Raw genomic sequence first — 25,354 nt, 5'->3', positions numbered from 1 at the left:
TTGGCTTCAGGGTTGGAACGCAAAGTACACCAAACTGAAGAGGGTTACGTCTGCGGTAACAAAAGCTAGACCTTTAGTTTAGTGGTACCTAACACGACTAGAGGGCCTTTAGGCTTACTCCCAGAGGAAGTAGAAAAAATTCTTAGCACAAAGAGAATTACAATCCCCTTCATCCCTGACAAGCACCCTCATTCACTGCAGCTTCTCATTCAATAGACCCTAGACTAAAACCTCCTGTCCACAACCACTCTTGAGGTCATGGAGATTTACACTAAACAAGAAAAGAAAAAAGCCAGAACTGAAAACCGCCCCCAGCCACCATAGCCCAGCCTGACAGAAAATAAATGGCTTCTGACACAGGGGATGGGATTGTCTAGACTTCTCATTTGGAAAGGAGCATTTTAAACATCAGAAAACAAAGATGTGGTAAACAGAACCCAAGGGTATTCATAAGAGTAGAACATTCTTCTTATTTCCCCTTTTCCTTGTTATATACCATACTAAGGTAAGGGAGCCTTGTCCTTTATGCTACATAAGACATCCTTCTTGAGTGTGCACAACCTTGTGCTTCTTGTGTGGTAAACATTACAATGGAGATGCCCCTCCCAACATCTCTGAAGTGCAAGTTCTCTCCAGTACTGGCAAGTAACAATCATAACGATCGCTGTTATGCTTTGCATTGCGTTACAGGTTGGTTTTTTAGTTTTTGAAGGTCTTATCTGCACCACGTATCTGGGCCAGTTCCAGCTGATGTGGATCATGAGTTCGTATATAAAAATTTCAGTTTTGCTCATAGGTGTCTCTCAGATGGACAATACACACAGGGAAAACAAGGACGGATGGAGATATATTTTACCAGCTCCTAGTACTGGATTCAACGATTAAGAAGTGAGATGGGCTGTGAATTGATTTAGAAGATGTGAGCATATAAAAGCTTGGAATGCTTGATGAGGTTTTTTTATTTTTTAATCAACGTAGGTGGAAGTAAACATTTATTAACATTTGGTCAAGTGTAGTGTAACTTGCGTTTGTATTTTCATTGTTATTAATGGAGGTATGTAGAGATATACAGAAACCTTGAGACAGTTGTTTTTCTATTGCATACAGACTAGCAGTCCATTGGAAACAGAGGATGAAAGCATGAAGGTTAGATCTTAGAGGGCGGCAGTTCTTCATGCACAGCTTTTGTCAATCTTGACTTTTTTTTTTTTGTTTGTTTTGTTTTCAAAAATAAAAACATGGGAAACCAAGATCAAATGATGGTGGACAGAAAAGGTGACATCATCAGCCAGAAAAACACCAGAAGTGCCTGAACCCCCTCATTCAAGTCCAAAGGTGCTAGTTTCTTCAACAGCTGTCAGCAGCTTTTCATACAGCATAGAATATGAGGGGTAAGGTGGAAGATCCAAACGGTTGAAACATGTGTGTGCCCTGCAAAAGGAAAATATGCTACATGTTAAGTTTAATCTAAATAACTTGAGAAAATAAGAATTGAGAAAACAAGTTCCTACTGAGACTCATGACGTTCAAGATCACTCAAGAGAGATAAAAAGAAATCCTAACTATTAAAGTAAAAGTCTCAAATTCTGCCAAAATCCGAGGTACTGAAATTTATATGCACATACTCATGAGTATTTCAAATGGAAGACACAAGCTAAGTATCAACATAACATCATTCTCTGCTATCCCTGCATTAGATGTTGCAGGGATCTTCCTGGAGAAGAACGCTGGAGGTCACTGAGGAGCTGGGGTCTAGAGGCCCTGATAGAGAGAAAACTCCACTACCAGAATTTTGGTTGCTTTGAGTTTTTCCAAAAAAAAATGCAACTCAGCTGTACATCCAACATGAGCAGCTAGTAAGTTTTGCACCAGTGGACAAGCATAATGTGATGAACCATACTGACAGAATGGGCTCAGCATGTGTTTATAGTGAGACAGGGTTGACTCGTGACAGACCATTCAGGGATCTGCTAACTGAAGAAGGAAGGCTGCTGAAAATGTTCCTGTAAGTCAGCTGTTGGCCATCTGCTGCAAGTCTGGCCTTTAAATGTTATTTATTTGCAGTAGCCAAGGCAAAAGCAAAATATTCTGTGCAGAGCAAGCTGCCAACTTGATGACCCTCTCTTCCCGCAGTTCTATCATTGTATTTACCCCCAGCTGGCAGCACCTTCAAAAGAAGCCGTGGAGGAGGTTCCACGCAGGCCTCCACCTTGTTGCAGCTTTTCTGGTAGCAGCAATTAGACCCAGATGCAGACTGCACTTCACTGTGTGTGGTGCTATACACATGTGGAGCAAAAGAAACAGTCCCTGCCCCAACAGTTCATCCTATTTCAACTGACTGAAAAAACATAAAGCTCATTGAACAAACAGGGGGGCACACTTTCGTTAAAATTGTTTCTTTTTTTTTTTCAGTCAGCTTGGAGTTTTACATGATGCTAGAAATACCTGTTTCCTCTTGCTCCCTCCGATAAAAGTGAATTGACAAAACCCTACAGAAGGAAATGCAGCCTCAATGGCTAACAATGTCTAAGCTCCTGGCCCCTAGTATTTTTAGAAGCTGTGAAGTTGTTCTACTTCTAGCTTTTCTATCTCCTACCTTAATTCAATCTTATTTCTTCAAAATTGCAGCAGAAAAGCTATCTTGGAGAAACTATTTGAAACCATGCTAGTCATCTCTTAGGCCACCCACAAAGTGAGAAAAACATGATACTGGTAGATGGGCTGGCCTGAGACTTGCAGATTTAGAGGGAGAGTTTTATCAAGCACCAGTGGTGGATCATTAAGAGCAATCAGACAACTGAAATAGCCAGAGGCACGTAATCTTCGCTGCATCACACGATTTCAATTAGGAGAGCTTTTACCATCCTTTTTCCCCTTCTGAATGAAGATTTGTTAGCTGGTCACTCTCGGAGAGAGTGTACAATAAACACAGAATTTGCGGAAATGAGCTGGAAACACATGTAAGTTAGTGAAAAAGGGACATTAATAAAGCCATTATTTAATACATCTCTGAAATTAAACATGGCAGCTCACGTGTATTATCCATGAGTAGCCCTGCACTGTTTATTGTTATCTCAGCAATCTTTGGCAGCGTAAGTTGTTTCTACAATCCATTCCCAGTACATATCAACCACTGGGAGTTAATTAACTGAAGGATTCTTGTAGTCCATTCAGAAGGTGTTTATCATAGGCAAGAGAGCACCGTTCAGAGACAGCCAGTCTTGAGGAGCTCAGCTGCCTGGCTCCCAAACTGGAAGCAGCATAGTCATGGTAGCTCAGGTGTGGATTCTGCTAATATAACTTTGCTGACCTTAAAGTAATATCTCTGTACGGTACTTAACCGTGGCACTTTTAATTGTATGAGACCACAGCACCTCAGACATCGCTGTCCTGTGTCCAGTTGTGTGGTGTAGGCATATCTACAGCCATTGATTCTGGTGTTTACTTTCTTGTAGACATTCATCTTGACTGATCATGATCCATCTCATTTCATACTGGTTATGGAACAACCTTGCAATGCTGTTGACTTTTGGCCATTCTTGACCCAGTCAAATTCAGAAAAAAGACCCATTCCTTTTCCTATTATGAGGTTTACAGAAGTGGACTCTTCTGTAGAAGGTGTCAAGGAATTTATTGTAGGGAGAAACTATTACAAAGAAAGGAAGAAAAAGCTAACATGTCTAGAAACACTGAAGCATTTTGCCAAGCAACACTCTGGTGTTCTCCAGTTCAACAACTTCATAGAAAAAAAATCCTTTCACGCCAAAAAATGCCATCAAATCAAAAATGAAAACTAATTTTCAGAAGTCCTGTGCTGGTTAGGTTTATACTTCTACCTACTTCAGGTAGAAAACACAATGTATTGCCAAGGGCAAAACTTGAGTTCAAATTCTGCTCTGTGAAACTAATGTGGATCTACTACCACTGTGATGATGCCAGTGAAGCCCACTCAATCTTAAAACAAGATAATTATGTGCAAAGTTGTCTGGTATACATTCAGCAATGGGTCTAAATTTGTTCTTTGCTGCAAAGGTCAGACATGGTGTCTACTTGTGTAACTGGACAACATATTCTGTCTCACCTGAAATAAGAGCTAGGGTTGATTGGGACTCCTCATTCAGCGTTCCCTCTCCCCTCAGCATTGCTGAGCATAGCTCCTTTGCCTCTGAAACCTTTATTTTCCAAACCGGACTAAAGACAAATTGCTCAGCCTCCAGTCTGTTATATCATATTGCTGTGTGATACTGCAGTACGCAGCGCAATTAAGAGGCGAGGATGTTTTCCATAACATTCACTGTTGCCTAACTCTGTGTCTTGTCTTCCAAAGGGGTAAGTTCCTCCTGAATGATCAGATCCTCACAACTGATCCCAGTGAGAGTGACTACAGTAAGCATAACCCAGGGGACACTTGCTATTTTGTAGTACTGGGCTCGCTGCACATATTGGGGTGAAAACATTGCATCAGCAGTGCAAGAAACAGTCATTGCAATGAGAAGTCTTTCTTCCTTTGATTAAGCCTCCTACTGCATAAGCCTGCTGACATTTGAGAGGGTGTTCAGGGAGTGAGAGGTCTGGAATAAGAATTAGACTGGTAAGAGCTTTTATGGAAAGGATTCTGGCTTCTCTAGAAGAAAATGCAAGATAAAGTCTGTAAACCAACTCTGACCCTCACATGCCCTCATCCTCCAGTAAGTAAAGCAGTAAATGGACCACTTAAAACTTCATTCTTCCTGGCAGTCTGTCTTTATTGCTCAAAGTAGTTTTGGTGGGTCTGAACCTTTAATCTTGCTCACTGTTCACAGCGCTGTGTTGTTTCTTTTCTAAGAATTCTCTCTAAAAATTATGAGTATAAGCTTTTGAGATTTTTGCATTCTTCTTTTCTTTGTCACTTCCTTTAATCCCCATAACGATGAGAATCCAAAGGCAGTAAGTGTGCACAAAACCCCCTCCTATCTTATTTATAGCTTGAACCTATCAACTAAGACTTGCATTCTAACATAACCATGCCTGTCAGGCAGAAACTGGGCATTTCTCCTTTTCACCTTTCTTTTTGTAGATGAACCCACAAACCCCTCTGATCAACCTCAGGACTCACAGGTATCAACTTTTGTTCCTTTTGTCTGTAAGAAGGAACACTTACATGCTGTCTGGGAAACACTGCTTAATAGATGAACAGAGATTTGTAGATGGTATTTCTGTTGTATGTGAGAAAAGAGGAAAGATGAGAGGGATGGGAGATAAGGAATTATAAAAGACAACAAAGCACAGACACTCAGCCCACTGGGAGAGAAGGAAATGATGAGAAGTAGTCATACACAATCTTTTTTAAATTGCTATATGGGATTCTGGGGTGATTAAATACTTGATCATCTAATAGAGAGGGACAGAATTCTCTTACAAAAGATCACATATTTACTAGCACTGGTAATCTTTATCATACATAAACCACAGACAGTATGGTGCTAATAACTAGTATTACTCTGCTAAATGAAAACCTCTTTTGATGAAAGAGTAGTTGCAGCTCAGCACTGACGGGGAAAGTGACCTCATTGCATCAAATGTGATCATTTGAATCACTGGGATACATGCTGAGGTCCTTACTTAATTGATACTCAAACAGAAATAACCTTGGAGCTGACAGGAGTTTTGGCCAGATGAGGAGCACAACCAGAAGATGGGGCAGTGGCATTTGTAGGCACTGAACACTTTTGCAGGCTGAGGTTTTAAGAAGAGGGAAGTGTTGTCTCCTATAGCTATAGCAGAAAACACTGGTAGTTCTTTGCACAGATTTGCGTCGGGCCAGTTCCGCTCCCACAATATGAGATGAAGCTATGTTATTCCAGCTCGATAGCCAGTGTCTGTTCATTAATGTTTGGTGGGGAACAAAGAGTAAGTTCTTGTGAAACTGCTACCAAAACTGGTTCCATGTTAAGTATCTGCATGACCCAGGAAAGGTGAAGAGAGGCCTCCTGCTTCAGAAGAGGCTGTAGCTGGAAGAATTCTCCATCCATCCCTAGTCAGGCAACCAGTTACAAGTAGTAAAATATTTAACTCCTTTATTTTAGGAGAAAGTTTTGCATATTAGATCAGGAGAGTAAAACTCAACCTTGATGAACAAGTGGTTGAACCTGTTACCTATTCAGTGTCATTTCATATGACAAGCTACATCACTTTGGAAGAAACCATGCTGCAGATTTACAGACAGATCTGTAAATCCAGCAGTCTCTTTGGAACCTGCTTTAGGGTCATCATTTAGAAATCTGGGATTAGAGCAGCATCTCTGAGCTGTATAGTACTTTGACTTTCTAATGTGTGTGGACTCAAAGTAAATAGAGATAGGAATAACGTGCCTGGTACACAGGCACACTGCAGAAGTAAACCACTGGTGTAATCTGACTCTTATTTGTCTTACATGAACATATTACACCACCATTACCCTGTTCATGTAGGGGAACTGGTACTGATGAACAAGTGCACCAATTTAGAATGAAGTTACCGGATTCTCAAACTTCCTGAAAAAGTCTTGCTTATCCTCAGTGCTTTCAAGAAGCACTCTAGGCATTATGTATTAGTGGTTATTCTTTGAAAAGTGTTGCATTTTTGAAATTTACACCATGCCTCTTTTCTGGGAGTGCCACGTTGCTGTCACAAGTGCAAAAACATGGCTGGTTTAGGTATGATCACATCTTTGCTCACTATAAGCAAATGGCAGTTCCATGCTCCATTGCCAAAGTGTAAGGATGAGATGTAAGGGAGAGTTGCCTAACTACTTCAGCCATCTGGAGCAGGAGTGAGAGAATACAGAGAGTGTCCTGGACTCTCCTGATAGAGCTAAAAGTTATCTTGAATGCTTTGTAAAGCAACTGAAAACCCAAAGGCAAAACTAACCTATCCCCAGTGACCCACCATCTACCTGGATGTCAGGAAAGCCAAACGCATCAGCTTTATGCAAGCTTCTGTAACACCTCTCACAGCATCGTGTTTATTGGGTCAAGGCCTAAGAACTAAGGCCAGTAATTAAGAGCTAACCTAAGCACATAAACAACTAAATCTGACGATTGCTAAGGGATGAGAAAGCTGGATTTTTTTCTCCTAGGACTTTGAAAATGTGGAGCAAGGGTAACGCTCACTGTGGAATTGTAGGAATTGTCAGAAGGACAAGGGAATTTGTTGTGGTTTATTTTAAACAGCTAAAGTTAGTTACACTCATATTGTATCACAGGGGCCAAAAGGCCTACAGGGTATGACATAGGACTTTTTTTTTAGCCTCTAAGTCTAAGTAAATACGTAAGTAAATCTAAATAAACACGAGCAATCCATAATCAGGCATTTAAAAAAAGTTTAAAATAACATTTATTTAGTTGCTTAACTAAGGATTTAGGGAGCCTCCAGGTTTAGCCTGTGTGTTTTATGTATTTCTTAACACCGTGTATACTTGGCAGCACCCCATAATTTTATAAAAATGCAGGCAGTAATTCACGGTGATCAAGCTGTGTTTATTCCCCATGAGCAAGTGTTGTTTCTCTTTCCCCTGGCTAAAATGAATGCAGAGCTCTAAGACTTCTAAAAGGTGCTAACAACTTTCACCTGGAAAAGAGGCCTCTTTCAGGGAGAGCAACAAGTTCGGTGATCAGCAGACAAACATAAAGTCCTTAATGTGAATATCTCGGGGCTAACTGAATCTAGGTCATAAGTAATGCCTAGGTGCACAAAGAAAGTTAAACAGAGCAGAAAGAGGCCAATTACCTTTTCAGAACTTGACGGGTCAGCCCAGGGCATTTTCTGTGCACGCGCCAAGGCCCACCCTCCCCTCTCGCCCCTTTCCACCCTAGGAGCGCAAAGAGAGCTCTGCAGAAACGCTGCACAAGTCTGACTTGCAGTTGCTGCCTGTCTACAGGCAGGAATGCCCTTGGTCAGCTCTGAAACCCTTACATAGAACCGGACTATGTATATGCTGCAAAAGGAGGGTCAGGCCTACGCATAGCGAACGGTAGCTCTCAGGCTTTCTTTCCACGTTGCTGGCTGAAGCTCAGAGGGCATGAGTCATTTCACTGGCCTTACATGTTTTCATCTGTTTTTAAATCTCAGTGCCTACATCTAGCTTTCATGTAGGCTCTAGTTCTCCATATAGTCTCTGTAGAGTCTTTATGGTCAAGGGACATAAATCAGAATGTACCAGGTGCGATTCAACTGAGCTATTTTAAAAGGCTGCATTCAGGTGAGACGAATTGTGCCTTAAAAACACTTACTTCCCTTTTCCTGACTTTAAAGGGAGTCAATGTAAGATGTCAGCTCAGAATGTCTGCTGATATAGTGCCTTGGTCAAGCTCCTGTGTCTCCCCAGTGCATAAGCACGGACTCGAGCAGGCTTGTACTATGAGGGTCACCATATTTGGGCTTATCCTCTCCAGAGGACTCTAGAGCTCTGCTCAAGTCCATGTCCTATAGTATGCTTCTGGGTAAACAATGCGGATGGCAAGTAACTAGAAAACTGGACTAGACCCAATGTTAATTGATTGTCTGAATATATCTGCAAAGCCTGCGAGAAGATATTTTTTCTCTGTGCCATGGAAGTTGCCTCCCTTGGACTGCAGCAGGATGAAAGCATCCTTTGGAGGGCAAATGTTGTGTAAAAGGGTCACGTAGCAAAACTATCTCAGAGGTGCTGAGATGTAGCCCCATGAAAAATGCTCTATAATCTCAATGGCGCAGAGCCTCAGGCAACTGTAAGGACATTCAAAAAAAGGGGACTCACTTCAGTGAGGAAGGATGAGTGCTGGTCACCGACAAAGTGCTGGAGCAGAACAGAAAGCTGAATGTATCACTGGCTGTGCCATGGCTCTCTTGGGTGGCCTTAGGCAAATCAGACCACCCCTCTGTGCCCCAGTCCCTTTGTTCTGAAAAGGAAGATGACCCCTCCCCTTTGGGAAGCACTGTGAAGTCTGTTGACCCTGTATGACATTATGGCTCATTTGCTCCTAGCTGGCTGACTGAACTAGATGTAACAAATTGGGTATTATCACCACATGGTCTGAAGTCCCCTCACTAAGCTTCCTCGTGATGAAAAAGTGGAACCATCAGAGCAAATGAAGGGATTACCCTCAGGTCTCTGGCCAAAACTCAGAGACAGATTCTGGCTTTCATGGCTCTGTAACCTCACAAAGTATTTTTACTAGTCTTTTGGAAGTAAAGGGAACAGAATCAGCTGACAGGCTCCTGCTGGTCTGGATCTGTTCCAGAACCAAAATAAGAGAACTAGGTTTGGACCTATGGAAATCTTTATCTTAACTATTTCCCAGGATTCAAAGTAGCTTAAATTGAGCCTGCAAATCAAAAAGGCAGCAGAAGAAAACACTTTTCTCTGAATGTAATTACAGAACAAACTGATAATTGTTCCTTTGCTGTTTTAAGATGTCCTTACTGTATTCATTATCTTTCACTGGCAGAGAGATGCAAAAAAGTACCAGGCTCACCTTTCTCACAGCACTTCTGGTTTTGTATCCTAATTGGGACATACCTTGGGAGGGAGGTTATTTTCCCCCATTTCTCTATACAGAAGCGCCGCAGCCCATTGCTCCCTCGGAGAGCTGCAAAGCCCTCGTATGGCACACTTGATGTTCCAGTGACGAACTGCAACAACCGGAGTCTCTGCTCATTGTTAAATCTCTCCACTGCTGCCCAGAACCACCGTATTACTATGTGTCCATCATGGTAACCTAAACCAAGAAGTATGAGACAGAAATTAAAGTCACCCCCTCTCAGTGGGAAATGTAACATCAAAATATGTTCCCACTAGCATGGGGCAGTAGATCTCCTACTGAAAAGATCCTGACCTAACAATACATCTTGCTCTTGATGAGCAGTAGGTCCCAGCCCTCATCTTGTCCTGGCTGTAGATACTATAATATTACTAACTCATTTGAAACCCTGAAACTCAAATATATTTGAGGTACATTGGCCTCCCACAAATCCCTTGGCAAGAACTGGGGTTACCCGCATGAGATCTAAGAGACCAACTGCGATATGCCACACAGTGCGAGTCCTAACGACTTAACAATTTCCGGTTCCCAAATAAATTCTCTTTTGGATTGCAATAGCGTTCAACACATGGAGAGGAGTTTGCTGCCGCAAGCCCTTCCCTGGCAAACTTCCCACCTGAGGGGCTCTGTGCCTTGGTCTGTGCTAGTGAAAGCCAGCATAAACCCAGGCTGAATCTGTTTCGATAACTAAGCAGAAAAAAGAAGGAGGAGAATAACTTGGGGGACCCAGCTGTGCTTGTGGTAAGCTGCGTATTTCAAGGTAGCGCAACGGCTGGGCGGTGAGCAGCAAACACTAAAACCTTGTATTTCAGGGGTGGGTATGTGAACCTCAGGGACTTCCCTTTTGTAGTGCAGAACTGGTGGATTTCACATTTATCCATCATCCAAGACAGCCTGGATAAATCATGCTCAGCATTTAAAGCAAAACCAGGCTGAGCATTAGAGGAGAAGGAAAAAAATCCTACTTGACATAGTTTAGGCTGAGGGGATGGTTAAGCAAGATCTGTATTTTGTTGAAGTGTAATTGGGAACTGTGAAATTCAGCTCTTGAATTCAGCTCCCTGCTGAAGCCAAGAGGACTTGTGATATTACTTTCAGTGAGGCCAGGAGTTCATTCACAGTCATCTGAGTAAGTAACTTTTAGACCCAATACTGCAAATCCTTTTCAGTCCTTAATAGTCAAAACTCCTGTTAAGCTGGTAGGAATTGAGTGGGTAAAATCTGTATAGAAGTAGCAGAAGCAATTTCAGTATTGTTACATCTGTTGATCCAAACCTGAGGTCTTACTTATTTTATTTCAAGACCTATTCTTCACAAAAACTTCCTGAACAAAATAGGGCATTTCCCTTAGGAAAGACAGATGGAAAAGATGGACCAAATCTTTCATGTTTTAGACTGAAAACAGTCAAGATATTAGTAAGCATCAGCAGGCAGCTTACCTCCACGATATTCTGTGTTGTTGCGCCAGTCATTGAGATCTATTTCTGCAGTGCCAGCTATAACCAGCTCCAGTTCTCTGGCATCAAAAACAGAGACAAGCCTGGAGTCTACAACCTGGAACAAAACACACTTGTAAGCACAGTTTCAGACTGGAAATAAAGCAGATGCAATGTCTCATAAACCTATGGCTCTGATGGCCAGCTGTTTATTCTGACAAAGTCTGCGTGCAGACAGCTAACTTCCACTCCTCTGCTGATAAATCTGTGCTCTTCTTCAGGGATTCTGCTGGTGTTTTGAGCTGCAAACAAATGATGACACATGACATTTGACCAGAATGAAACGATACAAGTGACAGGACATAAGCTGTGCAGAACATTCTCCATTGTTACATTCCTTCTGACAAGTGATTTTCATAGTCAAAGACTGGATTTGTAATACGGACAATTTATTTTATATTTGTTTCGCATTGGAATTTGATTACAATTGTGTAGGAGTCCCCTCAGGTCTTCATCCACTGAAGATGCAGCTGAGGTTCACTTTCTTCATTATGTGAAACCGAAAGCTTTTACGGCCTGCAGTATTCACAGGGAGAAAAAGCTAGCGAACCATATGCGTACTTTAGTAAACTGTACGGAGTTGCTTAGCCAACCCGTTTCTACAGGAAAGGGCTGACCAAGTCTGTTCAGCTACAAAGCCACCCTCACTGGCTTCCACTCCCAGTAAATGTCAGTGCACTTCTGCTTGGAGCCATCAGTTACCAGTACTGTTCTGAGTTGCCATTATCTGCTGTTTCATTTTCCAGGGTTGCCATTCTTTCAGTTTATTTCCCTCTGTGAGATAGCCCTCAACTTCTACTTATATTATACAGCTGCCAGGGCAAGGTACGTGTTTGAATATGATTAGTAAGGGGGGCAAGAATAGGTGACTACACGGGCTGGTCAGCAAAGCCACAGGTTTTCATCCAGTCTTTAGCAGTCCTTGTAGCAGCTCTGCCAGAAGGATGTTCTCAGATCCAGGTCTTCAGCACAGATAAATTAGCAAAATCCAGGGACAACAATGGAGCAGCATCCATGAATACCAGTAAGATAATAGCTGACTGAATCCTAGGACCAATTTTACTGGCATGAGCCCCTAAAGATACAGCATGTCATGCCAGCTCTGCACTGAAGAGTACAATTCTTCACAATCTTCTTTTGTATCACAGCAGGGTAAAACAAAATTTGCAAACGCCTACTTCTCTTACTACGTGAATGGAAAGCAGCATCTTTCTTAACTCTTGATCGTTATGCTTTATCATATTCAGAATACACATTTCTTTCCTTTCTCCCTTAACGCTGAACATGCCATATACAAGGTCCCTGTCTACAGATCCAGGCACTCCAATTCCGTGCCATCTGTGTCTGTTTAGCTATTTCCCAGGGTACCAATGAAGCATAGTTTAACCACAGGGTCATCTCATTCAGATGAGGAGCAGAAGACTGTGGGAGCATCGTTTTGTTACTTACTTCGTAGAAGCCACGGACCAGGGCCTCTGTTTGCTGAACCACTCCTCGTTCCACTCGCCACTTAACCATTCTCTCGATGTACTCTTTTTTGTTCTTTTCTGTCACTGCTGTATTTGCCCCTCCAGATTTCAACTCTCTCTCTGTCACCTACAGAGTGAAGATAAATAGTGGCGTAGCAATGTATGGTTCACACTGTGTTGCAAATTTAAGTTGCACTTTGAAAAAGTAAGTGAAAAATGTAACAGCCATATTTCTAGTTCTGGACTCCTGGCCCCTTATCCATTTGCAGAATTTAAAAAAAGGATAATGAGGGACAACCCCTCAGCCCTAGCCTTATCCCCAGCTGCACTGGCCTTTAGGTTACTCCAAATGGTACCAGCAAAGACTGATTCGGAGAGCACCATCCATAAGCCATGTACAATGTGCCACTCTGACCCATCTTTTCATGTTTCTCCTCTCCTTTCCCCTCCAGGAGATGCAGAGAGGGTGACAACCATACCAGCTTGCTACTTGCTGTAGATTATCCAAGCAACGGTACGGGGAAACAACGGGATGGAGAGGCAATCGCAGTATTGGAATAGGCAGGCTGTTTCGCCAACTGGAAGGGATATCCACTTGTCTCTTAGGCAATAAGTGCTACCCTTCCCCAAGCGCTAATAAAAGTGTTTACTCAGAAATGCCAATAGTCAAAGAAATTATCACAAAATGAATACTCCCGATACACTACCTAAATGAGACCCGTACAGCACCCTGCAGAGGTGACAAACATAGTCACTGTGGGATTCAGAGTTTTGTATCAGCCACCCAAACCTGGGGAGTGTTTGTACTGTAAATAACTTGTTTTTAAACCAAGAGCTACAGCATTTCATTGCATTTTAACGGTTAATTTAGTTGGCTTGGGTTACTAAGGCTTAAGATTGAAAAGGGATTTAAGGAATCGATCTAGATTCTACCCAGCAAGCACATACTCCTCATATGTGACAGAAAATAATATTTATCTTGCAATTATTTTCACATTCAATCTAGTGGATTTAAAAGGAAGAATGTTTTACTCTCCTCTTCAGTTTTCTGCTGCTATAACAATGATGTCTAGCACAGATAGTGAATAAACTCCATGAATACATATTCATTATTTGTATTATTTACATATTATTTATTTTATTATCTATTTTTTAGCCCAACAGAAAGCACACAGCATATATAGTATTTAGGTCACTTTGCTTGAGGGACCTGTTGTAACATTATGAATTATGGAAGCACTCAATGAGTCATCTAATCTGTAGCTTTGTTGAGAAACAGCAAGAACAAGTAAGGTTGGACGTAATGAGTTAGGAATTCTTAGCCGGGTCAGGGTAAATTCCCAAATGTAAATCACTGCATCACCATTATACAAGCAACACTGCATCATCCAGAAGGTAAGACTCTGGCCCAGCTGCCACGCCGTATTCTTTAAGACTGTGTGGCATTAAGATATACCCGTCAAAGCCAACGACTAAACGTTGTCTAGCTTTAAGCACGACTAAGTCCAGATGTTCTAAATCTTCTGCGAGACTTCCCACAAACACCAAGACATGCTGGTGATTTCTTCAACTTCTCATTAAATCATATCATTTCAAAAACAAATAGTTATTTAGAATTGGAGGCAGGCAATCAATAACAATGTGTCCCTATTTTTTCTTTCTCATTCATAGAGGCATTAGCCACAGCTACGAGCTAGAATTCAGAATCAGGTTTCAGAGCAGCAAGGAGACATTTCAACCAATCTAGCCCATTCCTTTCACCTGACTAGAGCAATTGCCACAGCTTGGGAGACAGGCCCTACCCACGTATAGCGATACAGAGCTCAGAGACAGGCCTGGAAGAACACTTTCTACGGGGTAAAAGCATGCAAAAGTACTCAGGGTCACAAGCAACTAACGCCTCTCTCAGTATTATAAACGAAATTCTCAAATTGGCATCCAGTCCCCACCAGTAAAAATGTGTGATGCTTGGTTTGACATGGTAGCTTTGCTAGTACAGTAGTGCTCTGGGCGCCGGTATGCAACAAGGCTAGAGCTCCTCAGTAGTAAATTCTAATAAAAAAGGTACCAAGAATGAGGATTTGGCCCAAAAGGTTTAAAAGCTAAATACACATCAGAGATGAGACAAGAAAGAAAAAAATAGTACTGTTTGGTCCATAATAAAGTCATTGTAGAAGCAGGACAAAAGGGCTGTAACCCATCTACCACACAGCTTCTCAAAGAGCCACTATTTCTTGTTTCCCTTACCCAACCTTGAAATCCAGCTTCCCAAATATTAGCAGAACTCCCACCGTGAGCTACACTTGCACATGCATCCAGCAAAGCAATGTTCAGATGGCATTTAAGTGGTCAGATACTCTTGGCATGCAAGAAGTTCCAACTGGGATCCATCTGTGAGCATAAAACGCGATTGCGATTTCTTCGTTATTTTGCTGTCAGCACTTCGCAAATTTCAGAAGGGGGAAAAAAAACCAATCTCACTTTTGCTTAGGACTTGGGTTCTGAAAGTCATAATTCACAGTGAGAACCATTTTTTCCCCCATCACCAGGATCTAGCAAGGTTAGTGTCTAGCGCATATGAAATAAAGTATTAGACAACATGTGAACTGGCATAAAAATCTGGCTTTTAGTGTTCTTTTGCTTTCCTATCACAGTATCTACAACAGATTGTGATTTTTTTCTATTGTCTTTGGAGCCATCTCTTATCTTCCACAACAGACTCCTATGTAATTGTCTAGCTCTTTTCTTTGGGGAAAGCATAACAGGTAATTAGTGTGCCAAATGTTACTTTCAGATGCATCAGGGCAATTCAGGCTGAGATTCTTGTTCACCTTTGTAGTCTTCCAATGTAAATACAAACTTGTCTCATCTGTCTTTGTGAATACATCTGTATGTTTCTGTCTGTCTTTATATGTTAGTCTTACATAGCCATACCTTCCAGGGAAACCACTGTACTGTCAATTGAATGTCATGCAAGCTCTCAGCTCAAAGCCCGTGAAAAAACCCTGCGTTTTAAGTCTGTGGAAAAACAGTGTTATCTTCCCTACAGAGGCTTCTTACTTCAATTCTTCTGCCCCATCCTTTTCATTTCATCCACCCTTGACGCCACTCATCTGTCATGACCTTGTACGATAAGCAGACTAAATTCAGTTTTGAAAATATCCCCTAAAGTCTTGCTTGCTTTATGTTACTTTCATGCTTATAGCGGAGCAGCCCTTTTACTCTCAGGGCCAGAATTCCTCCCCTCAGAAACTAGTCTAACTCTCCCCTAGCTCGCAGAGCTACCTTAGCTCTGTGCAAACTCCTCCTGTCAACTTTATTTTCAAGGGCTAAGAGCCACGCTCTGTATATTCCACCTGATCTCTCTGCTCCCTTTGGCACCGTGTGTCTGCTCCTTACACAAAGTGAACTTCCATCCTTGAGCTTCTGTACTTGCTGAGCTTGGTTCTTTAGTCTCTCTAGCTTTCAGTATCTCCTTGGAGGGCCTTAATCTTGGTCTGAATATTGCTTTGGGTCCTTTCAAGGCTTTCCAGAGACAGTTATAATCTAGCTTGGATTACAACAGCAAAGAGCACCAGGGCTTCGGTGCAAGCCAAAGAATCCCGCAGGAGACACTTGTTCTAGTTGCCAGTCTGCACTTAAGCCAGGGTTGTGCCCTATTTAAGGCTATAGTCATCCAGATCAGCAAGGTTAAAGAGAATTGTCTGACTAAGGTAGAATTGAGTGGTATAAAGCATAATAAATGGACGTACATACCGAGTTGTTAAGTAGGCGCAAGGTAAGTAAGAGACACAGAACCCAACGGGGAGAGATCAGACAAAATAATGGTGAGAGTTGCCAGGTCTTACACCACCTGCCAAATGTTTTTCATGCCTCCTAACCCCCCATCCTTTCAGTCACATCAGCTATAAGTTAAATTGCTTGCATTCACCAAATGCCACATCTGTGTGAACTACACCCTGGAGAGAAGAGCTGCACTCCACTTCAGAGAATTCCTCATGCTCATCAGCGTGTGGCTCAATAGGCCTGTAAAGGGGGCTGGTATTTTATATTATACACCCTAAGAATAAACATCTGCATTGAAACAGGTGGCTTGAAAGAAACAGAAGGTAGGAGAAGAAAATGTAATTGAAAGGCTAAAGGATCTCTTCTGACAGAAAGATGTTCATCATGCTCAACTTTGTCAGCTTCAAATTTGCTTTTCAGATGTTTTGCATAGCTGTGCTCACCTGTCCAAACACCTCCTCGTTCACTGTGAAGGTGAGATCCAGGATATCTGTGATGTTATTATCCTTCATCCACTGCAAACTCTGATGGAACTCTTCATCCAGGTACTCTAAGTCACTTAAATCACATGGCCTGATTGCGAGGCAAGAAAAAAAGATGTAGCTGAATATACGACCCCACGACTACTGGCAGAATGACTTACTACTAAGAACGTGAACAAATTTATGCCGAAGATCCAACATAAAGCTGGTGTTCGTTTGGTTTTATTAACATCAAAGCCTGTTACACAGACCCTCTTAAAGCAGTTCTACAACTGTCTGCTTTGCATGGCTGGGCTCAAGGCCAAACCTGTTGGCTGCCTGCACTATTTGCTGTCGGAAGGCACCCCTGGGGCTCGATTTTATGTGAATCTTCAGGACGCTGTGCACTTCAGAGCACACGCTTACCTTCGGTGGGAATGGGCCCCACCATGTCGTGCCTAGCTGCTTCCATATATCTATCATCCTCGAGGTGAGCACACAAGACCAACGTAAGGCAGACCAGGCAGCCTAAATTTCTGCTATTAAGGAGGTGGCCTTGTTTGTTGAAAGGGCAGGTAGCTGTTACGAGCAGTCTGGTTTCAAATCCCCTAAAGGGGCAGTAAGGATGCAGGGAGCATGGTAGGTTTCAGACTTTTTCCAGACTAGCTCAGATACAACATAGATATGAGTGTTTGGACCCCAACAATACTCATTGTTAAAAAAATAAAATGAAATACAGTTAAAGAACTCAAAGGACTGTTAAGAAAAATATCTTTGCTGATTAGGAATCATCCTAAATGACAAACTATTTCAGCTAAGCTTTATTCTGCTCGTCATCATTTAATTGCAGTCTTGACTTACTACTTATGGCCTTTCTTATTGCTGCAGATTTTATGTACCTTGTCTTATTACAGTCTATTAATTAAAGAGGAACAGATTGTCAATTAAAGTTAACCTTATAAACTTGATACTGAAGGTAATATATCACTAGTAGCTTCTGCTTACTCGTGTAAAAGACAGTAGAAGACCAACAAGAAACATTCACTCTTTATATCCACATTAGCATTCCTAATTAACCCGAGTTGTGTTTAGAATGAAAATCTACTCTACCAGGGAGGCATAAGAAATTATGTATTTTTCTTAGTATGATCTCCCCCTCCTTTTTTTGTTGCTGTTTTGTTGCATCAAAGATACTTTTCAGTCTTCCACGTAGTTGAAGTTTGATAACTTTTCATCAGTAGTAAACTCTGGAATTATGGGTCAATACTTTCCAATGTGGATTCCTAAACATCACACTTGTTATCCGCACTTTTATCAACATAGTCAGTAATTACAAGGGGCAAGTTCTCAGAGAAAGTAAAGAAAAATTAAAATGCATTCGTTATCTATCACAGAGCAACCAACCAACCAACAGGGGAAAGGACTTGACAGTCAGAGCGCTTGAAGCGACCCCACAAGGGTCTGTGCCTCTGTAGGACTCGCTGCGGGATCACTGTTTCTGCATGGTTGCATGCTTATACTTACAGCCTTAGTAGCGCTTTGTAGAACGGCCTTGTGAAGAAAGCATCAAGAAGGTACTGATGAATGAGAGCAAGGCCAAGAATACGACCGCTGAACCTGAACCTAGGATATACAAATGCAGAGTAAACAAAGTGTAACTCAAGACATTCAGCATAGAATCTTACGCAGGTAGCAACTGTTCCTTGTTTCTGTCTTAGTTTCTTACATTTATTCATTTATTTCTTTTTTCCCAAGCAGATACCTAACACCACCCCTCACATCTCTCTTCAATAATGGCTCTCTTCTTGATCCATCTCCCACAATACCCATACGTGCAGCTGGCACATTATATGCTCTCCTGGGCCAAACCAATAAACGCTCTAAAGACTCACCTGCTGTGACCTTCAGTTGAATGTTCTGATACAGACTGACTCCATCAAACACAATATTTAGCTAATAAAATACTGTAATACTCCACCTCAGCAGAAAGCATACTGTCAAAACAGCTGCATAGGATATTGGTGAATCAGTATATCCAGTTTCTGACTGATTACAACCCTTTCAAAGGTGGGGCTTTGAAATACTTTAAAAGGTTAACGAGTTGACTTCATAGGTGGAAAACTGAAGTTCCAATAAGTTAACTGTTGTGACCAAGGACACATACTAAAATCACTATTTAAAGCTCAGCAAGCTGTCCCCAGACCACTTTCTTAATGGTGATGCTCAGCTGTCTTTGGTATTTGCATACTCTTGTGTTTGTTCCTGTTTTCTAAGAACAAGAACCCCTAGTCCCGCTGCAAGTACACTCAATTAGTGCCCTGCCCATTACAATTTATGACCTGTGATGATAAGCTGTTAAATTTTTCTTTCTATGATTTCTTCTATGACTTATTAGATATTCTTCTTAAATCAGTAAACACAGACAGAAAAATATAGAACTTGTGTGTGTCCAGGTGAGTTTGGTTTTTGTCAAAACAACCCCCACCACCCATCGAAAACTTGCTTATTTGTAAAAAAAAGGAAAGAAAAAACCCAACGGCCCAAGTGTAAGCACTCCTAGCCGGAGCTGACTGACATCATAGTAAAGTTTTATTGCACCAAAGACGAGAAACAGATCAAAAAGCCAAAGAAACCATTCCCTTCCACTACAGGAACCAGTGCAAAGTCCCCTCCTGCATATGAATGAAACATGAGACTCATTGTAATAAAAGCAGCGCAGAATATCTGTTCAGCCAACTGTATCCTCACGGGACACGACAACAAGTGCTTAGTATGTCAAACGGAGCACAAAATAGCATGCTGTGGGCCCAGTAAGCATTTACATCACCCCAGGAGCTGCCTCCGGGTCCCTTGCATCCAAGAAAGGTGCTTATGATATGCAGCTGACTGGTAACAGAAGAGTGATTATATTACCCCCTTACAGCTGTTTCCACAGCAGCAACAAAAGGCAGCTGTTGGGTCTAGTTAGGAGCTGCTTCGCTTCACTTGTGCTCCGGTGCAATGTTTCCAGCAAAAAGCAGTGAAAAGAGAGGGAGCTGACACAATGAAAGCACAGTGGAAACCAGACAGCTCAAATCCCAGAAATGCTGAGCCCGTAATCCACCGGTTTTATAGCACCTTCAGGATCTATAATCAAGTCCGTTTGTCCTAAATAACGCATGTCAGCCTTTTTGGTTTTGTTCTTCACCACCTCCCGCCCCCATCCATCCCTATACATTTTGAAAGCTAATGCTGAATGAAAATATTACGAGCACTGAGTGTTCCTCACCACAATGCTCACCCCATGGCTACTCAACCGTGTAGGCAGGAGCCATTTGGAATAAAGCTGAAGTAAATTGCCAAGAAAAGTCTCACCCATTTGGGAATGCTGTTTCTGCTAAGAAATTGCTTGAACGTGTGAACAGCATCGGTTTTCTCCTTGCTGCTTGTATCACTTCTGTACCTCTACATGGCTTTAGAGCATCAATGCAAAGCTGGCACGAAAGGCTAGTGCACCTAAATCAAGGTGTTTACAACCACGAGCGCTTGTTATGGTAACTGTTAATGGTGAGTTTAATTTAAATCAGTACCTTATAGCAGAACTGTATCAAACCACCCAAAGGCCATAGGCAGCGTTTCTGTGTGAAAGGACTGAGTCCGGTGGGTCAGCCTAAGCAAACGTAGACACAGTGACTCTACGTTTTGTGGTCTGTCAGTCTGGCTTTGCACTTGCAGCCCTCTGGGATGCATCAGGGCTTGCTCAAGCTGGGGGCCTGGCTGTGCTTCCACAGTCCCAGCCCTTGCAATGGTACTGTGTAGGAAAACAAGTCCAGTACTAACTGGTCTGGATACAGGAGATGAAACAATTAACAAGACATCGCCAGTCTTGGTGCCTGTCAATACAGTGGATAAAAAGGTTACGTCGCCGACTGTATTTCTCGGCAGCTCCGTATTGCCCCAGCAGACACAGTGCTTTGTGGCCAAAGTGTGTGAGCCCTGTAGCCCACAAACCCTTCCTCCTCCCCTGCACGCAGCTTTGGTTATGTCTGCAGAGACTCACTATACCCGACTCCCCGCTCTGAAGAGTGGTGTAAGGGAAGGTCCTTTGGCCCCTTGTCCGTCCTGGCCAGGGACCATAGGCAACAACCCTGTGGTCCAGCAGTGCACTGAGGAACACGGACTGTGGTAAGGCAACAGATACCTGTCAAAAGGGAGGCGTTTGCTACTGTCCTCCGAGGACAACTATACAGTCCATCAAGCTGCCGCCACGATCAGCCAAGAATAACAGTCCCACTTAAAATATATCAAAACTTACAAAAAAGCAACCAGAAACAAATTGCCCTCCTTACGAAAGCCAGTTAAAACAAAACCAGACTTTTGTTTTTATTTCTTCCCGACAGATTTAGAGCATGGGTGAGATTCGGAGGTGGGCGAGACAGGCCCTTCAGAAAAAACAAGTTTTCTTGACAGAATAAGCAGCACAAAGGTAAGTCCTGGCTGGAGGGCACATACCTCCCTTAAACCTGACTAACATTTATCTTTCCAAGGAAGTGTAAAATGCTTGTTCGATTTCTTTCTAGCAGGAAAGATAGCTTGGGAGAGGTAGGGAATGCGAGGTCTTGCTCTGGCTCTTTCTTTCAACACCCTTCCCTTTCAGAGACAATGATTGAGCCTGAGTAACATGCTCCGGCAGAGAGGGGGAACGCAGAAGGCAGTTAATGAACAGGAAATGGTGGAAGGCGAGGCAGAATTAACGAGCAGGGGAGCTGCTCTGGTTTGCCTATTGACACCGTTCGTCCCCTCAAAAAGGACATTGTGTGCACCTGCTCTCTGGCTTTTAACAACACTACTCTTTGACCCATTTGCAGAAGTTTCCACACTACCCAGCTAACTCCCTTTCCTTCTGGAGGCTGCAGGTGCCCCCGAAACAGCCTCTTTTCACAACAGCCTGTTGCAAAATAACAGGCTCATTCTCCTCAGTAGGACTCTCTGCATACTTACTGCGTGTCTGTGCACACAGGGAGAGACAAATCCATGTGCTGTAGCTGCGACTAAGCAATAAATTTTCCTCCAATTGCAGGTGAGTCACAGGATATTTAATTTACTCTGGTCCTTATCATGTAGCAGCAGAGTAAGGCAGGACCCATAATGACCCTTTGTTATAGGGCTCTCTCTTAACTGGTTGCACTAACGCAGCTCTGTTTTATATGACAGTCCTTCCTTGGATTCAGATGGAGAATGATGTACCTCGACAAAATTGCAGTCTATGCGTACAGGGGAAGAATGGTTTTTATCATTCTATAGGGGATGCTTTGGTAACCATGCCTCACGGGCTAAATTGGCTATAGTATGAGAAACTTTAAATCCTAACTAGAGGAAGCACCTGATAGGATTAAAAAGATTGAAAATCTTGCAAAGCTTATCTCACTCAAACACATCATCTGGGTTTAAGTGTGCCCTTCTTGATGCAGTAGCTTGTGAAAAAATATTCAAAGGAGAGCTCAAGAAAGAGGAATATAGTGTGGTTCATGTCAAATTTGAAAATCTCATTTTCCTTTCACAAAGCTACTGGAAACTTGCTTTCCATCTGCAAGACAAATTTACACATTCTGTTGCACCAGTTTTAAAGCTTTTGGCTGTTTAATGGTGCAGATGAACTTTCAGCCACCTGAAAGACAAGCTGAACAAATGAGGCTGCACTGCAGTACAGGATCTCTGCCCTTGGCAGCTCTTCTGAGGGAGAATGGTATTTAGCAGGTGGATGCAGCTGGAGACCCTATTAGTCCTTCCACAGTGGGAGAGATTGGACCTAATCTCAACCATTATTAAATACCAGAGAATCTAAAAAGGGGAAGATATTTAGAAGGGCCCAGTCATGGGAAAGGCTTCACTCTGAACTTGCATCTTATTAGACAACAGAGAATTCAGTCGTGAAACCCAAATTTCAGAAACGTATGACATGTAAACCCAAATGTAAGAAAGAAACCAGGCACCATGGGTTCAGAGGGTGTGGTACAGCTTGTTTTAAAGGACAGTTAAAACCTCCGTTGCTACGAAGACCCTCGTGAGCATCCTGAAGGCCAGAAACTTCTGATTAAAGGAACTAAAAAGCCGTTCTTATAGCCTAAAATACTGTGATTTGCAATCCTGTGATTTTCGGGGGGGGGGAACGGACAACACAATGCACAGAGGAAAATGGGCTAATTCATGATTTCTGAATTTTGGTGGAATCACCAGCACTAGCACTTTCTAAACAAACAATTTTTTTTTTTTTTTTTAATGCAAGAAAGTTCTAAGAATGTGTATTTTGCAAAAAAGCTGACCAGATAGTTACAGCAACTCTGCCTGGCCTCATACACTATGAATTTCAAGCAAAACTGGCAGTGTGTCGGGCATATGCACCAGAGGTGTGTGTCTATATGGTAGTAGCACATATCGTGGCGTTGGCTCAGCGCAGGACATGATCAACATGTCCTGTAATGAACTACATCTACAGAGCCATAACTTAGCAGTAGATCAGATCTTTACAAAACCTTGGCAGTGGATCAAATCCACACCTCTATCAGCCTTCATTAACAAATGCCTTTCTTTAGTTTGGTGTGCATATTTAACCCCTACTCACAGAAATGACAGAACATTTGAACGGACTAATGTGATGACATGAAGCTAGCTATTGTCAGAAAGGTTAGCCATGCAGGTTGGGATAGCTAACACCGTCTGTTTATCCGACTTACATCTGCAAACTTTGCAGACTGCCTCTTTGCCACCGTGTCATTTGGTGTTGTGGCAAATTTGCTCTGCATATCTGCAGGCTCAGAGGTGGACGCTGTGGCATTCCAGCACGATGCCTCTTCAGTTCAGGAATCTGATGAGCTCATGTGTCGTTAATATGAAAGGAATGGCTCTTACAAACGCCAGGAGACAAAAGTCCACGAAGTCTCAGCACATTAAAGGGAACAGGTAAAATAATTCCAAAATTAGTCCTGGTGGAGAATTCCAATATAAGGAGTAGTAAGATTATTATTGGCTCGTGTTCTTTTCTTCTATCCACCTCTAATACGAAGAATTCTCAGAAAGACAAAGATACATTGTTGGGTCACCTATAGGTGCCATCTTCCAATGTTGTGCTGAGGACTTATCCCACCTCTTCCGATATCTAACCACACTGGCATCCCACCTGAGAACTTACTCTGGATCCCCATACATATGAAGGAATGGTAATGACCCACCCGACCAAGTTTTGTTGTTGTTTTCTTTTTAATCTCCTTTGAGTTATGTTCTAAATACTGAAATGCAAATTGTCTCATATATGGTCAAAACTCATTCCAGGTTTTCAGACAGTTACTGAGTTTTTATGGGGAATCTCCAGTTCCTCACTATGAAACCATAGAAAATTCTGTCAGATAAGCTTCATTTTCAGTCCATTTTCCAAATTAAAACTGAAAGGAAACATTTAGGAGTGCTGACACAGAGCAACTGTACAGATTTCCAGCCTGGAAACTGATGGATGTTAAATAGTTATAGACTACAGGGATTTACCCCTGCAGGCCCTGCAAATGTTATTGGGACTTAATAGAGGATACATTCTACTCGGAGCCAAGGCATTTCATTCAGGCATCAAAAGATGAAGAGGCATATTCCACGAGCCCCTCTGATAATACTCTGCTTACTATTCCTGTAAAACTATAGAGATTTAATCATAATTTAAAGGAAGTTTGTAACACTCCTTTAAGAAAGCACTAGCCTTTCTTAAGTAGCCTTGATTGTAAAGTGCATGGGAAGTGGAACAGTCCAGCAGGTCTGCTTGCAGATTGCCATAAAATACAAAGAGGATGTTCAGAGATCTGTGAAATATATGTGCATCACCCAAGAACTGAAATTAAACAAGAAAAAAAAAGGATGAAAACTGATTTTTCAGAGAGAAAAACAACCTGGTACAAATAAACTTCCCTTAGGCTTCAAATCCTGACCTGGTAATTCTCCTCAGGTGAACATCTACAGGAGTGAACCTTCTCTTGCCAGCCTTCCCTTAGAGGTCTTCACTTTTGCTGGGCACCTGAGTTTCATATGATGAATGTGTTTCTGTGAGTCAACCTCTCAGTTTATTGCTAAATTGTGCATAAATTTTCTGCTGCAAAAGGCCAGTGTAATACTGAGACTCCAATAAGCGCCTGCCCTACTTTTATTTTCGGGATCTAGCTGCAAATGGAACACAACATTTCTGTTTCTCAGTACTAAAGAGTAACCACATGAAAAAGAGCTATTGCTTACGCATGATGGAAACGTGAACTATCCATTGTCCTCCTAAATCTCTGGAGCTCATGTACTGTGAATTAGCAACTAAATCTCAAACCATTCCTGAAGCTTAACTTACCAGTAAGTGAAAAACAGTGAGATAATGCAAACCTTATTGCTTCTTTATTTAACCTAATCAAATCCTTCAAGTCTTTTCCTTGTCTCTAACCTAGCTACGTTGCGTTTTCACTCAAAATGTCTTTTCATCTTCATTATATCCTGCTGGCTATACCCACCACAAAAGAACTGTCAGGAAAGGTCAAAAGACTAATAGTGCCACAGAGAAAAAAGCATGCTTTTATCAGGAAAGCTGCAGGCTGTGCTGCTTT

The 25,354-nt window shown here is 42.1% G+C and overlaps 1 protein-coding gene across 1 annotated transcript in view; it reads right to left on the bottom strand.

The window, feature by feature from the left end:
• Positions 1–1,319: 1,319 nt before the first annotated feature.
• Positions 1,320–25,354, bottom strand: part of HECW1 (HECT, C2 and WW domain containing E3 ubiquitin protein ligase 1) — a 178,032-nt gene continuing 153,997 nt past the window's right edge. The window contains exons 22-27 of the mRNA XM_059818508.1: positions 18,276–18,374; positions 16,734–16,863; positions 12,485–12,631; positions 10,979–11,093; positions 9,518–9,716; positions 1,320–1,431 (exon numbers count right to left, since the gene is read on the bottom strand). Coding sequence (XP_059674491.1) covers positions 1,320–1,431; positions 9,518–9,716; positions 10,979–11,093; positions 12,485–12,631; positions 16,734–16,863; positions 18,276–18,374 — 802 coding nt within the window. The remainder of the gene's footprint in view (positions 1,432–9,517; positions 9,717–10,978; positions 11,094–12,484; positions 12,632–16,733; positions 16,864–18,275; positions 18,375–25,354) is intronic.

The sequence above is a fragment of the Gavia stellata genome, chromosome 6 (genome assembly GCF_030936135.1).
Source record: "Gavia stellata isolate bGavSte3 chromosome 6, bGavSte3.hap2, whole genome shotgun sequence".
Classification (NCBI taxonomy): domain Eukaryota; kingdom Metazoa; phylum Chordata; class Aves; order Gaviiformes; family Gaviidae; genus Gavia; species Gavia stellata.
This window is presented reverse-complemented; position numbering and strand designations above follow the sequence as displayed.